The 15,644-nt window shown below is 40.9% G+C and overlaps 1 protein-coding gene across 2 annotated transcripts in view; it reads right to left on the minus strand.

The window, feature by feature from the left end:
* The window catches only part of med13a (mediator complex subunit 13a), a 40,646-nt gene that overhangs the window by 18,793 nt on the left and 6,209 nt on the right, over positions 1 to 15,644 (minus strand). For both annotated transcript variants that reach the window (XM_085935174.1, XM_085935173.1), the window contains 2 exons: positions 9,617 to 9,785; positions 1,402 to 1,547 (listed from right to left, as the gene is read on the minus strand). In XM_085935174.1, coding sequence (XP_085791300.1) covers positions 1,402 to 1,547; positions 9,617 to 9,785 — 315 coding nt within the window. The remainder of the gene's footprint in view (positions 1 to 1,401; positions 1,548 to 9,616; positions 9,786 to 15,644) is intronic.

Here is a 15,644-nt window from a genome sequence, read left to right on the forward strand (position 1 = left end):
CTGCTTTGTCCAACAGTAAACTGAGCTCGGCAGAGGTGAAGGGACAAGGGGGGAGGGTTGTGCGAGGAGAGTGAAGATGGATAGAGCGAGGTTGATGGAAGTCAGTTCTTCCCTGACACGACGCTTAGTTAGCTTCTGGGAGAGGCACTGCAGCAGTGAAACACAGCTGGGTGTCAAATAATATCGCAGTGTGTATCCATTATAAATATTGAATATATTACGCAGACATACAAAGTACCAAATTACTCTTCCACTGGGCAGATTGTGAAATTTTATCGGATGAATGGGTCTTTAACTGCGAATGAAGGAAAGAAGAAAATGGCAAAAGTTGACTTAAAAGAGTTTCAATAAAAAAAATAAAAAAATAGATTTTTGACAATGGGTTCAAAGTCTGATATCAAGGATAGTCATCAACAAATACTTGAACTCAAACAGTACTTGTCATTTTTTTGGTCTTAACGGTCCATAAAATGAACACTTCTCACAATATTCCCCATTGCAGTTGATCCAATCAAAAAAGATGACTTTCATTCCAATATAGCAACAGTAAAAGACTGACAAGGCGGCAATCACAGAAGCAGACGGTGTCATTTCATCCAAGTTCTCACAATGCGAGACACTGTGACATTTATTTATAGTCTAATAAAATGACATCATTAGCGAATGAACAACTGAACGAATCCCTATGGATGAGTGAGACGACGCAGTTTTGCCACAGTAAGTGATTACAGCTCATGTCACAATTCTCCGTAGCGTATCTTAAAATGAATTAAAAAAAAAAAAAAAAGTCAAATGGTTTATTGTAACCTTCTGTCGAGAGGGACAGAATTTATTTGGATTACTGTTGTGGCTCGTGAACATTGTTATTGCACTGGAGTGGCAGCATAAAGATGGGGGGGGGGGTTGTCTGCTTTTCTCAGAGGCTTAAAATTAAGCAGTGTATTTGATTCTTGAAATTCATAGGCAGGTAGGTACATGGGCGTAAAAATAGCCCTGGAATACATTTCTGATTAGATCTGTCATGTAAATTAGATTACACTTTAGAGACAGGCTTGTGATGACTAATTAATTTTTTTTTCATAACTAAAGAGACTTTCACTTCTGACATATGTCCTTTGCATTATACTGGAGCAATTAACTCGCTTGCAGAAGTGTCATAACACTAGGAATCAACAGTGCACAAAAAATTACATTCAAATTATCCATTAAAACGATTATGCCATGATTTTTTTTTGCAGAGGCATTTTTTTTTCTAAAAGTAAAGCAGAAAAGGATCATTTATATAATATATTAATTCAACCTCCACTACTCCACACAAATATAATGACTATGTGCATACAACAACAGCAATATATATATATTTTTTTTTTTTTTTTTGCTGGAACACTTAGCTCCACTCACCTTGGAAGGGGTTCGACGCCTGCTGAGCCAGAGTGAGATGCTCCTCTGTCAGATGGTAAACAGGCTGGTGCTGGTTGATCTCCACGCTGGTACATACGTTGCTTTCGCCGTGCAAGAAGAAGGTGAAGGCGCAAGACAGATGCTCGCTGTAAGCAAGACAGAGATACAAATGAGTCTTCATGGATGCATCGTTAGCAAGTGCAAGAACGTGACCTAAGTGGAAGGGGAGGGGCAGGTAGTTTGTGAAATAGTGTTATTATGTAAAAAATAATAATTATTGTATTGTAGGATAGGGCAAAGAAAATGCGGTCCATTGTCTGCATAGTTTTCCCGCTTTCTTCCATCCCCATCTTGTTCGCTATACAAATACGTGGAGTGAAAGCGAGCGACGGCAGGACGGCTAACTGAAAGTGAACACGGTGCGCTTGGAAGTGGATCAAAAGAGGGTTGCTTCTTTAGAGGATTTGATTAAGAAAATATCAGTCTTCTGCCTTCCGACTCTCGCACACCTACTCTGCAGAGGATTAAGAAAAGGAGGAGATAGGCAGACGCCGGCCCGGGCGCAATGAAGATGGAGCGAGAGCACTTCAAATAAGATAATACCGACTACATAGTAGCGAGATGCCCTAAGCTGGTGCCCGCCGAGACTGGCGTTCAATCTTTTAATCATTTTCCTCAGAAAAAATGAAAGAATGCTCATTAGTGAATGCCTGATATTCATATTTTGTGTGTGTGTCTCACTATAACAGAAGACTGATAAAGGTGAGCTCCAGACTTATGAATCCACTGCACTACTTTTACGTCAACTTAATATACTGAAAGAGTAGAATCAAAGAATTGTACAAAAATATTCTGCCTTTGGAAAGATAAGAATTGTATCCTTGTAGATGGCATCTGGATTTTCTTCTGAATTTCCAATACGACTGGTTCTATATTTTTGTCCATAATGAGATTTGAATATTCAGCCCTTGGGACCTAAAGCCAAAGTCTTTGAGAAATATGCGAACGGGGTTCGTGAAGATACTTCCAATATCGCCAGCGATCGGCAAATTGGTTGTGGTTAATTTCCCGCGCAAAAGAACGGACAGAACAAGTCAAGTCCTATAACTGCCAGAAATATCGATTTTAAATTCCATAGCTCCAACGGTAATTGATGTTCGCCTTCAAAGTGGAAAAGGAAATGAAGTTTTCATCACAGAGGCCATACAATCTGTTTAAATAATTCATTTCTTCCCCTTCCCAAATATTTTAAAAACTGACCCCCCCTGAATCGATTTGAAAACATGTTTTCAGTATTTCCTGAAGAAGACAATAACTGCTCATTCACCGGGCTATCTTATCCCCTCAAGTCTTTCCTGGAGTTTCCTGACTGACTGGAATACTTATCATCTTTATCAAATGGCCAAACCACTTCAACTCATTGGTGGTGTAATGGAGTAGAGGGCTGGACTCTCCAAAATACCTCTGGTCCTCACCTCAACGCTCAGCCAAGCCAACCTGTGAAGGAAAACGTGCTTGAGCCACTTAGAGCTCATTCGTAGTCATTAGCCTAAGCTTATAACCGTCCGAGGGGCTCGGGACATCGATTCAAAGCTTTGCTTTACAGCTCGGCTTCTTCTTAATCATTACGAAGCACCGCACGGCCACCCGGCCGTTTAAGCTCGGAGAAGACACGACTTTCCTCACTAGAGGTTACGCTTTCGACCAGAAAGGAGTAGTTCCAAGTTTATGGAAATGAACAGTGGCCTTGCTTACTTGGGATCGTTACTTTTACACAGACCATCTAACGCTACATTTCAATTCATCGACGGATTCCAGAGGTATAGTTTCATGACGCCATTTCTTCGGTATCGAGGGCCTAAGTGGGAACGGTCGGGAAATAATTGCTCTTTTCATCATCGGGTAGTTACAGCTCGTAGCCAAGATGAACGGAGGAGAGGTGGAGGCTGTGAAAAGAAAAGACCATTACGAAATAAGGCCATAAGGTCCAACCCCCCAAAAATGGAGCCTTTGTTTAAGGAGGTGTGATGTGACAGCTCTGGTCATAGAGCAGTAAATTAAATTTGGCTTTTTTGACTGCTGTTTAAGTCTTGTTGTAACCATTACCACTTGGGATGAAGTCGAAATCCTGAATTGCTGTACAGTATAAATGTGTAAAAGCACTTTATATCAACGCAATAAAACGGATGTGCTTTTAACACCATGTGCATGGAATTAAAACAAGATGGGAAAATGGAAGCGGACAACAATGGAGAGATGGCTTCGTGTTGTATTGTGCACACCTCAACAGAAAGGCACGGAATACCTTACACAACACGTTCGTATGCGTAAAGTGCTCGAGGGAGCGAGCGGGTTGCCATCTGTGGCTGCAGCCTGCAGAGGTGCGCGTTCAAATTGCCGACGAGCAGAAATAGACTCATGTGAAAGATGCGCCGACATGATGACTAATTCTATTACTACCTGTGGAAACGTAAAAGTCTTTTAGAGACTGTCTGCTAAGACCTGTATGTATTCGAAATGTATTTGTTATTGTGAAGTGGAGCAGCTGAGGCACAGTCGCTGCTGGGTCACATGGCGTCAACAGGTGTACGCTTAGCATTTGACAAAAGAGACGACCAAAAACAACAACATCACATGGCGTGTCTTTACACATGGCTGTCACCGACAAAGAAAAACAATCCCTTGCGCGATCCTTTAATATCTCTGTGTGATGTCTGATTGTAAAATTGTCAAAAATCAGCTGACTAGATGTAATTTGCTATGAATCCTGCAAAAATAATTTCATCTGGCGACAGCTAAATTCACAGTCTTAAGTCTCAGATGCAAAGGGTCAAAGGCCAAGAATAAAAATATAATCCGGTGAGTATTTGGGAGAAGTACGACAAGATGGGAAGGTGGCTACATCTGCTGTCAGCTGCCAAGTGATGGAAATGAGGTGCCAAAGGCCAGCAGCAAGTCGTGTGGCAGCGGGAAGACATCAGAGAGACTGAATGGGGCTGATAGCCACCACCGTCGTCACGTGGATAGGTTGCTGTGGGGCAGATGACCAACCAAAGTTAAAATAGCTTCGGCTAATATTAAATAAAAAAGGACATGCCTGTCAGTTACTTTGTCAAACATAAAATATTGGAATAAAGTCTCATTGAAGAATCAAACTACTTCTAAATGCCTCCCTGTGGGTGCGTCTATAATTTGTTGTTGCAACATTTGTTCATGTAAACCTGAACCAATGGAGCATCTTAATCCAACAATCCACCGTCTAATCTGCTGTAAATGAACACTGTATTTATATTTTTTGTCTCGCGGGATCACTGCTTTATTGGCAAACGAGAAGTATTTTCCCTATGCTCCGTCTTGATAATGCTTTGGCTCTCATTTTCTTGCATTTTTTAGATGCAAACACCAGAAAGCAAACCCCGTCTGTGTCCCAATGTGATCTGATTTTTGTTTGCTAATGTGAAGAATTAATACAAGCCTCACGGGGGGGGAGCTTTAATGGGTACGACTAGCAAAATGAGGAGATTCCAGGTAACATTTTGTCACACGCTTGCAAGGACGATATGAAACTTGTCAAGTCAAGAGAGTCTCAAGGGAGTGACGGCGGACAATGGGGGGACGGGAGCATGAAAAGACGGGAGGAAAAAACAAGGAGACTGCAGTGCTGTGACATTCCTTAAATGCTTGGTGTGTTCGCAGCTAAGAGTTGTGCTTCCGCTGAGATGAAGACCAGTTCTACACGACAACAACTTGCACTGGAAAGAGCCAGACATCCATCTGTTGACATTTTGTCACCTCTGCTTTGACGTGGTCATTTGCTTGCTAATAACATCTGAAGCAAGGAAACGTGATGATGATGGCAGCATGACTGTTTCTGGAATTAAAGCTGCTAATTCTTGAGTTTAAAAACTACAGCAAGTTGTCAGACCTCTTGAAATGTCATCATTCGTCTTTGGTCAACAATACTGGAAAAAATGTAATTCTGTTGAAAATGTATGCCATGTTAGGATCCCAACATGACCCTTAGGGATTAGAACAGTTGTCCTCTGAATTCCAAATGTCAGCACTGAAATGTCTCTCATGAGTGCACCCACAAAAAAATAAAATCTAAAGTCACAGCCTATAAAAAGACAGGTGTCGTTTACAATTTAACGTGTCAAAAGATTATAGAAACATGTACCATATTTTCCGGACTATAAGGCGCACCTAAAAACCTAACATTTTCTCAAAAGCCGACAGTGCGCCTTATAGTTGGGTGTGCCTTATATATGGACCGAATTCCTAAATTTAAACTGGCCCGAAGCATTGTGTCATGAAATCAATCAGAAGACTATGAATAATGAATCAAAAAGACTATGGATCATTATTTTGTGATTATAAAGTAATTTGTTGCATCGGAAGCTGAAATGAAAAAGATAAAATGGAGAATGATTTGATTTGGATTAAAAATCGGACATCGTGCGCCTTATAGTTCGGTGCGCCTTATATAAGGACAAAGTTTTAAGATGGGCCATTCATTGAAGGTGCGGCTTATAGTCCGGTGCGCTTTATAGTCTGGAAAATATGGGAATAAAAATTGCACACCAATTGCCAAAACGTAAAACTCTTACTCTTGTGAGTAATAAATGCCCCGAAACTCAGAGGTGCCCCTTCCTGGCAGAAACGAATAAATACTCAAGAGTCCTTTTCAACAACTATCATTGCAATCTCTGCCCAGGGCACATCACCACTCTCATCTTCTACTCACGGCTTTAATTTATATTAGGAATCACCGTAACACAATGCGAAACCTGTCCTTTGATTTTAGACCAAATAAAATATACACGGGCACCTGTCCAAGATGATATAAGCTCCCCTACTGTCAAGCCACCTGACCACTGGGAAACACGTTGCTGCCAACATAGCACAAACAGACACGCAAAGCCACAAGAGCCATGCCCTGCGTCTGCCTGCACTCAATGTTTACACAAGAGAGCGAGCGGACAAAACAATAAGCTAAAACTCTTAAGGCTAGCAGGTTTCAACACACATACACACACAAATCTTGATTACTTGGAATTGATTTCCCTCAGCCACAAATGCAGGAGAGCTTCTTTACACATGTCAGATTAAAAGCTGGAAGGAAATACAGACATAACCCCCAAAATGCACGTCGGATTCCAGATTGATCCCATCCCGCTCTGCTGAAACTACCTCACTTTGACATTCATGCGGAACAAAATTAGACATTTTCAAATAACTCACCGGCAATCATCTTCTCTCTCATGCAGACAGGAGTTCTTGTATAAAAAATTGAAATCAATAAATGCATCTATTCTCGCACTGCGTAAAATCTTCAATTTCCGAAGAGCATTTAGATAATAAGAGTATAAAGAATCAATTTCAGACTATACCTTATCCTTTTTTTTTTTTTACATTTTGAAGCGGTATAGAAAATGGATGGATTATTATTATTATGAATATCATCTGAATGAGGAGTCTTCTATTTTATAAGACACACCTATGAGACACCAGTAATGACACAGAAAGCACAGCATTATAATCCAAGCATTTACACCATTATTAAGCCTCCTGTAGGAACTCTAACATATATATATATATATATATGAAATACAAGACATACTATATTAGAGAAAAGAACCATAAATATATACAGAGCAAGTCATGTGCTCCTGTTGCTGCAAAGACTAATGAATTATAAGAAACAGCCAGGGGTAAAGATATTTGACCCTTTCCCGGAGGTCTACATGTGTTGTGATTGTTTCAAAGCACATTATTCCTTGCTCTTGTTGGCATCTCTTGCAGACTGCATGCTGGCTGTTGACACACACAAACACACATGCTTCTATGCACGTCCGTCTCCCTGTGTGTTTGTCTTATGCTCCGAGCATGGAGGGGATAAATTTAGCGCTTTAGCCCCAGACTGGAGGCAGTGGCCCTTTATCCCGCACTGTCCTACTTAACAAGAGTGCTGCTTGCCGCTTCCCCCTGCCACGATGGTGCACTGGGACGTACACAAACACACACCTAACTCCCGACACTGGACACAACAATGCCAAAAGAATGTTCTCAGAGACATAACAGTTACACTCATCATGTGCTTGAATGTCTGTTCTTGATCCAAAGGAACATAAGATGGGAAAAAAAAAAAACCATTTGATTTGAACACTCTTATTTTTGCAGTCCTGCACATCTTGCATCAAAGACGTCCGACCAGGTGTAACGCCGTACTAGTTTTCGGAAACGGGGCCAATTAGGAGCAAGTTGACAAGTCGACTTTGACCAATAGTGAGCAAGCATCCCGCTTCACCTCGGAAACACGGGATCCCAGGGTGCATTTCTCTGCTGCCATGACAACCAAGATGAGCTCTCCCTTGTCCGTTCCCTCTCTCCATCGCTCTCAGGCTCTCCCTTTTTTTTCTCTCCTGCTGTTTTCCAAAGCCAGTCTAGCTCACAGCATCACCGTAACAACGTGCTTGCACTACTTGAAGACAAAGAAAGATTCTCACTTGTAAACACAATTGATTTTTGCAAACAATGACAAAATATAAAAATAAAAAATATAAATCGAAAATGGGAGCCATTGGAAGCAAAACCTTTTTTTTATATTTAATGGGAAAAACATAATTACAGAATGCTAAAAAATAAAGGAGGCTGGTGTGTGTGTGTGTGTGTGTGTGTGTGTGTGTGTGTGTGTGTGTGTGTGTGTGTGTGTGTGTGTGTGTGTGTGTGTGTGTGTGTGTGTGTGTGTGTGTGTGTGTGTGTGTGTGTGTGTGTGTGTGTGTGTGTGTGTTGGGGGGGGGGGGACATTTCAATACAGGCTCTGAGGGCGAGGGTTGAGGTTATGAACACTGTCAGCTGGCTCCAGCCTCCACCAACTGGAGACTTGGGATGATTAACAGGGAGGTGTGGGCTTGGGGTGGGGGGGTCTTTTTAGCTTTTTTCCATCAGCAGATGGCAACTGAGCAGTCCAACCAAAATCTTAAGTCTATTTTTACTTTCCAAAATAGGGAAAGCTACATCAAATACATTCAATGCTATAACATTGAGTGCTAAATAAAGACGTGGCACCAAAATGACCACTAACATTCAACAATTAACTGTGCCAATTGTGCCAGAGTCACGATATGATGTAAAGGAATTTAAAAGCAAAACAACAAATGGAGGCGTTGTGTCAGTTCAAATTCCAGTGTGGCTAAAACGCATAAAAGGAATCGCAACAACGTCCCTGACAACAAGTAAAATTCAGGGTGGTTGCACCACTATTTATAACCTGCCCAGTCTGTTCTGAGACAGCATAAGGGGGTGGAGGGAAGGCTGCGGAGTGAAAGAGAGACATAGAAGGAGAGCAAATGAGAAACAGAGAGAGAGAGAGAGAGTGTGTGTGTGTTCTACAGAAGAAGAAAAGAGGAAAGGATTCATTTTTTCCTCTTGGCTGGCCGGGGCTAGTCACTCCTCGCTTTGCAATGTAACCGAGCTAAACAAGTCATGAATGTTGCAGCGAGTTCTACTTTGCATTATTTGACCCCTCTTATGTTTTGGAGTGACACGCTGTCAGCATAAAAAAATGATGTACAGAAAGAAATTCTAATGTTTTAAGAGCTCCAGGATCCAATTACATATGAGCTGGAATTTTGCACCCATTAAAGATAATAATAATAATTGTAAGATGAAAAAATGATCTGCTCTTCTTTCTCCCATCAAAAAAATAAATCAGATATTTGTGTGTGTCCAAAAGATGAGCTAATGTATCAGCATTGGGGCCAAAACCTTTTCCAATGACATCAATGTTCTATACAGCCTGATCCATTCCTAATCCTTTTGTTTACTTTCGAGCGCTGCTGCTTTCAAGAATACATTACTGCACCGCAAACAACCTGCAGGCGAGTGGCATAATATGTACACATGATTGATATCAACCGACAAGCTACGAGTAATTGCGGACACTTAACCATTCAAATAAATCATTCTTGAGATGAGCGAGTAAACAACGCAATTGTTTTCAAATGCATTTCGACCGTGTGCATTTGTAGCATTGAGAAGAATCACTGTATGCTTCGATCTGACCCGGGTGCGCGCTCCGCAGCTTATCCTTAAACAAACAAAGGCAATTAAACGATTAACTTTGCATCATCGAAAGCCTCGCCGAACCCGGCTGGGCCGCGTCCGACCAGCAGAAACAAATGTAAATGGGGGGAAAAAAAATGCTGACACTAACCTCTTGTTGATAGGCTTCTCATCCTTCTCGTAAGGTTTGACAAACCACTTGCCGATGCGCACGAAGCTTCGATTCATGAGGCAGCGCTCCAGCAGGTTGTGGATGGCTTTGAACAACAACGTGCGGCACTCGTAGGAAAGACCGTTCTCCCAGAGTCCATCGTCCTCGGCTGGAGGGCAGAGAAGAAAAAAATTTTACTTATGAGGTCATAAAGTAAAAGATGAAATGGAGCTCCATGGTCCGACTGCATCAAACATATTTTGCAATGACATCATGTTACGGAAGACACCACCAGTTAACTTCATTCCTTTTTTTTTTTGGGTCACTGCACACTAATTAAATCAATGTCATGAAATTGAAGCATGCATGCCTTCAATTAGAGCGGGATTAAAAATTCTGTAGTATGGTGATATTTGAAAGCAGCATGAAATGATTATTTATTCAACTTAGTTAAAGACTTAGATGGCACGCAATAAATATTAACAGAAGGGAAATCTTGAAAAGGTTGCTTAGGGGCAAGATGGTGATGAGAGCATCACATCTTTTTCCAAGGACCCAGACACTTGAGAGTGAACACACCCGGACAAACCAATTCTTGGAAATGCAAAGCTGTGAGCTGTGTCTCAAGTGACAAGACATAAAAATGCAAGGTGTGCTCCACTCTGACTGACAAACAGACAGCTCCAGGAGACACCTGCTGCTCCCTGCTTTTAGGCTGTGGAAGTTCCAGTTGATCCCCTCTGCGTCTCTCTTTGTTTTTTTTTCTTACTATATTGTGTATTTTATGCATCAGTGAAGCTGATTTCAATACACCGCCTGCACGAGCTGGCTCCGACAAGAAGCGACAAAAGACAATGGGCGAAATGAAGACGATAATGTTGGAAGAGGAGAGAAAACACACAGCTTAAAGAACAAAGGAGTTTATCGCAGACAAGTCCATTTTTTTTTTTTTTTTATATCTAATGCTGAATGAAATGTATGACCTCAAAAAAGCAATAAATAAATCAAAACTCTTCCTGCTTACTTGTGCGCTTGACTCGGAATTCAACCGATGCGATTTGAAGATGACTTTTAGATGACGTGACGTACAAGAGGTATAAAAAAATAAAAATAAACAGATGAGGGTGCGTGCGAGCTCTTCAACTGTGTTGAGAATGAATTCATATCAGCAGAAGCATATCACAAGGACAAACAGGCTGCACCGACTTGGCTGTTGGATAAGCCATTGCTCACATCTGACAGGATTTGCCGTCCTTTGAGTCAAGTCTCCAACAAACATGAGCATTCAAGAACGCTGCTGTCTCTGCATGAGCACCGTGACCCACTCTTCAAGTCAGCTTAGGAAGCCCTAACCGCATGAATCAAAATGTCCTGAATTATTAACTGAAACTGTGGCTTGCCGCTGTAATGCATCAAATATTTGAAATGTCAATGATGGGGGTGGGAAAAAAAATAATAATAATACACTGTTACCGATGCCAGGCAGCTTTCCGTTTTAAAGGAGAGTTCAAAGCTTTATGAGCATCATTTCGACAGCTCGGAGAAAACACTAGAATTTAAAATACGACAAATGTTCAACAGCCTCGCTTGAACTGCCAAGTAAGGAGGGCAATGAATTTGATGGCGACGTTATTTTATCAGCAAACTCCGGGGATACACGCGGGAATGCAGAAAGGAGTGTAGAAAAGACAAAACACTTGGGGTGAGTGACACAATTGATTTTTATGAGGATGGGGAGTTGCCTTGATTTTATATACCTGTATGTTTTGCTGTGATATAGTATTGATGTCATAGTGACTCATAATGCAAATTTATTATTTTTATTATCATTATTTGTCTTCATTGGATAATCAAGTATTTTTGTTAATTATGAATACTCCTCATAATAGCAATGATGTTAAATGCACATGCAGCATTCAAAACATATTTTGACTGAGGCCAAAACCTTTGATGGCATGTTATGTTCCAAAAGATAAGTGGCCTCTTTGAGAAAAAGATTTATTGGGCCAGCTGATGGCCGGGGTACTTTTATGTTGCTGCCTCCTGTGTCGCAGGCAGGCCCATATGAGGTGACCTTTATAAAAGCTCTTAAGCGAATGCATCGTAGCTCTGTTCAAAACACCGCCACCTATTGTACCAAGAAGCCAAGGACAGCGCAAATTGAGCAGCATTGGCAGTTGACTCATCCAAAATTCTCGACTCGGTTTAAGGAATGTGATAAAAGCATGGGGGGGGGGGTTATTTTTAAAGAGGTGGGGATCCATACGCATTTGCTCATTTGTGTATATTCACTTAGCTGCAGCGGTCATTAAACAGCAAGATTAATGCTTAGTGATCGAGCGCGCACGTGGGGATTCTACCCAGCCTGGCCACAAGGTTTCTCCTCGCCTTTATTTCCTACTTACCCGCGAGTGGAGGGAAGGAAACCGGCACGGCTCTACAAAGTCTCCATTACTAATTAATGAATATTTCCGGAGCAGAGAACAGGGACTGCGAGACACAGAGGGGAGAGATTGCACCCGTGGACCAGCACGCCACGGATGGACTCGTCCAAGCGCTACGTCAGTCAAGAAAGAGCCATCGGGAGAGGGAGCAGAAAATGAATCCCAGTGTATAAATGACTAATTATGATCACGATCATTTAACAGAGCTGACAGTTAAATTTTAAGACCGTGGCTGAACAGGAGAGAAGTCGCAAAAATGTGTCTTTTCAATTGAAGACGCTGAAAATGATATCAAATGTTTGCTAAAACGTGTGACCTCGAGCCACTTCAATCTTCGTTTATGATGTGTTAAAAACAAAATTGCTCCTGCTGGGCTCAAGCGGGAAATGATCATAAGAGTGAAACGTTTATTCACTTCATCAATTATATGGAAGTGTGTCCATTGTAAATATTTAAGTACCCTGAGTAATTAACGTTTTTAAACACAGTCCAACACAATCAGACAACTCGGGACAATTAGTATTGTTTGCTTTCTTGAGCTTATATTTGTGGAACATTCACAAAGATCGATCCGACCTTACGGGATGGAAAGAAATTTCCATTTGGAAAAAAAAAAATTACAAGTGGTGTCAAAAAAGAATAGCGTATTACTAAATGATGCTTTTTTGTGGATGCAGTACAAGTAATCAGTTCATCACAATCTTCTCTGTCTCACATTCTCTTCAAATGATCAACCATCCATGAAGGGGGAAAAAAAAAAAAGTATGCTTTTCTAAATGGTGGAGCAACCACACCCTCGCATTAAATTTAAACAAAACAAAAAAAAATGTGACAACATGCGGGTTGTACAAGTGTAGAAGCTGTTTGTTGCCTTGTGGCTAAGTGGAATGGAATGAGGGGAAGAGCTCAGTGCAGCCCAGCGTGGCAAAGCAGAGCTGGTTGTTAGAAGCAACGATCCATGTGAAGCTGCAGTTAGACTGTGTCTGCATTGCAAAGACAGCCAGTCCACTCCAGTATAGATTTGTCAATAACTGGAAGCACATCCGTGGCCTTTTGATAACATTTCTGCGTGGTTGCCTCCATGAGCTAAAAATGTAAAGGATGCTGCTGAAGTTTGTGTGGCTCATGGAAGTATATAGCCCTGTGGCTGTGGCTGGCTCCAGCACTTAGCATTACTGTGCATCAGCCCAGAACATATTGTTAAGATATAGTGTGAGAGAGAGAGAGAGAGAGAGAGAGATCATTGAATAGTTCATTCGTGGGTTTTTCTTTTCTTTTTTTGCAATCATTTGCATGTTATTCAGTTATGCAGATGGCTGGGAAAAGGCCCCAAAGCTTTTGGATTGACTTGTAATTTGTCCAAACAAAGAAAAATAGACAGTAATTAGAATAAGTGCAAAGTAGATTTGGGATGTACTTTTTCTAATTGAGTCGAATAATATTGTGATTTGTATAAAAGTGTATTTTACAAAGCAAAATAGCAGCCATTTATGACATAAATTAAGGACAAAAAAAAAAAACACGTCACTGAATGTTACTGAAGCTTTTTATCCATGTTGTCACAAGCACAAAAATATTCAGAATGTTGATCTTGACTAAACAAAACTTTGGTTAAATTCTCATGGATATTTTTGGACAACTAATTATTTAATTTTGCTAATATTTCCCTGCTGTGTACTCAATTTTTGCAACACAATTTATTTGTATGTGTGTGTGTGCGGACGTAAACCTCAATTGAAATCAATATCCGTATTTGTGTAACGTATGGCATACAAAATATTGATTGTGAAAATAAATAGCATGGTTTTCCCAACAAATCTACACTCGTCGATGTTGAGCACCGCACAACCACTAATGTCGACCATAATCAAACGTTGTCTAAATGCCACTGGGATTGGAGTGGAGTGGGGGGGGTAAAAAGGGCCCAAGCAAACTACTATGAATTTAGGTGACATGAAACGATTCCCACACAGAAAACATCTATGGCAAATTCCTATGTTGAAAAGATCAGTGTGTCTTTAGGGAGGAGGAGGAGAAGGCAGCCATTTATCTTTTGCTTTAGATGCCCCTGGTCAGAAGATTTGAAGAGAGCACGGGTATTTGCATAAGAATACATGCATATTCCCAACCTACAGGCGGGGGAGGGTTGCCATTTAATCCAGCAACGGTATTTACTTTTTTGGGGAAAAATTTCCAGTGCAAGGCCAGGGAAAGATTAGAATGACTTTTCTCATTGTGTCAGGTTTTGGTTGTCCCAAAAAAAAAAATGTTGAGAAGGTACTTGGACAGTTGTTAGCCTTACATTGCTTCAATAGTGATGAAATGTCAGACATGAAAAGATTCCTCAAGTTTCCGCCCTTCGCTACACTCAATCACCCCCCCATGTCCCTGGAGAGAGGGGATTACTGGCACACTGGTTTACAGAAATGGCACTTGGTCAAAATTAAAAGACTTTCACAGGGCGCTAATCTAATGAGGGTTGAAGAGAGAGGGGGGGTCATTTCAGTTTGCCAAAATTCAGGGAAAGCAGCACATTTGCACGGTAACCGGCTAAATTGCACTAAAGCTCGGCGTCATACTGGAAGTACAGACGGAAATATTTTTATTAATATTATTATTTATTGATTGATTGATTGATTCGACTTGACACCAAATCAGATCTATTTATTAATTAGATTTGAAAAAGTAAGGACTTTAGTGGCCGATCGCCAATCAGCGACTTTAAATGAGCCGATGACTGATCTGATCACAAGACGGAGAAAAATGTGTACCCAAATAAATTATTTTATCATTTATTGTCTGTGACTGTGTTGAATTATCTTTTCCATGCCCCAAGGAAGGAAAGGGGAAAAAATGAGTGAAGTTTCTCAGTACATTGGGTGAAAATTATGAGCACATTTTTGTTATTAGTGGGCCGGCACATATTTCAAATTGTATCTTTGCCACACATGTGGTTAGGAATTGTGTGGTCCCCCCTCTATGTGGTCCCTCCAGCAGCGCTAATGAAAAATTGCGGGCGCCCCTCCATCATTTAAGTTGTTCATTCCAGTGGTTGATCCTATAGTGATAGTACTTACCACCCAAAAAGTAATTTGCCCACTTCTGGCACATTGCAGAAACTCACAAATGACAACAACAAAAAATCTGCAAACAGCACATTCGCTTGGGAATTTTAAATTAGGTGAACCTCAGCTGGAGGAATAGAAATTGCATCTATCAAATGTACTCATATTTTTTCAAAATAATGATTTCTCTATTTTAAAAAGCACATCAAAAGCCATAAGTCCCTAAAAGGATAATTCATCATTTCCAATTCCCAAGAGGTACAGCTGTTCTTGGCGATATTCAATCATCCCATTTTTTTTAGGTGAACCTACCTGGCCGGAGAATGTGTAAGAAGACCCTAGCCGAGGTTTTACCATTTACCATAACGTAGTTCCTTTATATCTCCGTCTTGAAAAATCCGTACTCACTATTCGACCCGAGCCATACGTTTTCCTAAAACCTGAATGGTTCGCCATTCATTCAGAGTCCGCTTCAGGCACAATAATGAAGAGGAGTCATAGAAAGGTTTTGCAGAGCTC

This window comes from Syngnathus leptorhynchus, chromosome 17, assembly GCF_054491065.1.
Source record: "Syngnathus leptorhynchus isolate UIUO chromosome 17, UIUO_Slep, whole genome shotgun sequence".
Taxonomy (NCBI): Eukaryota; Metazoa; Chordata; class Actinopteri; order Syngnathiformes; family Syngnathidae; genus Syngnathus; species Syngnathus leptorhynchus.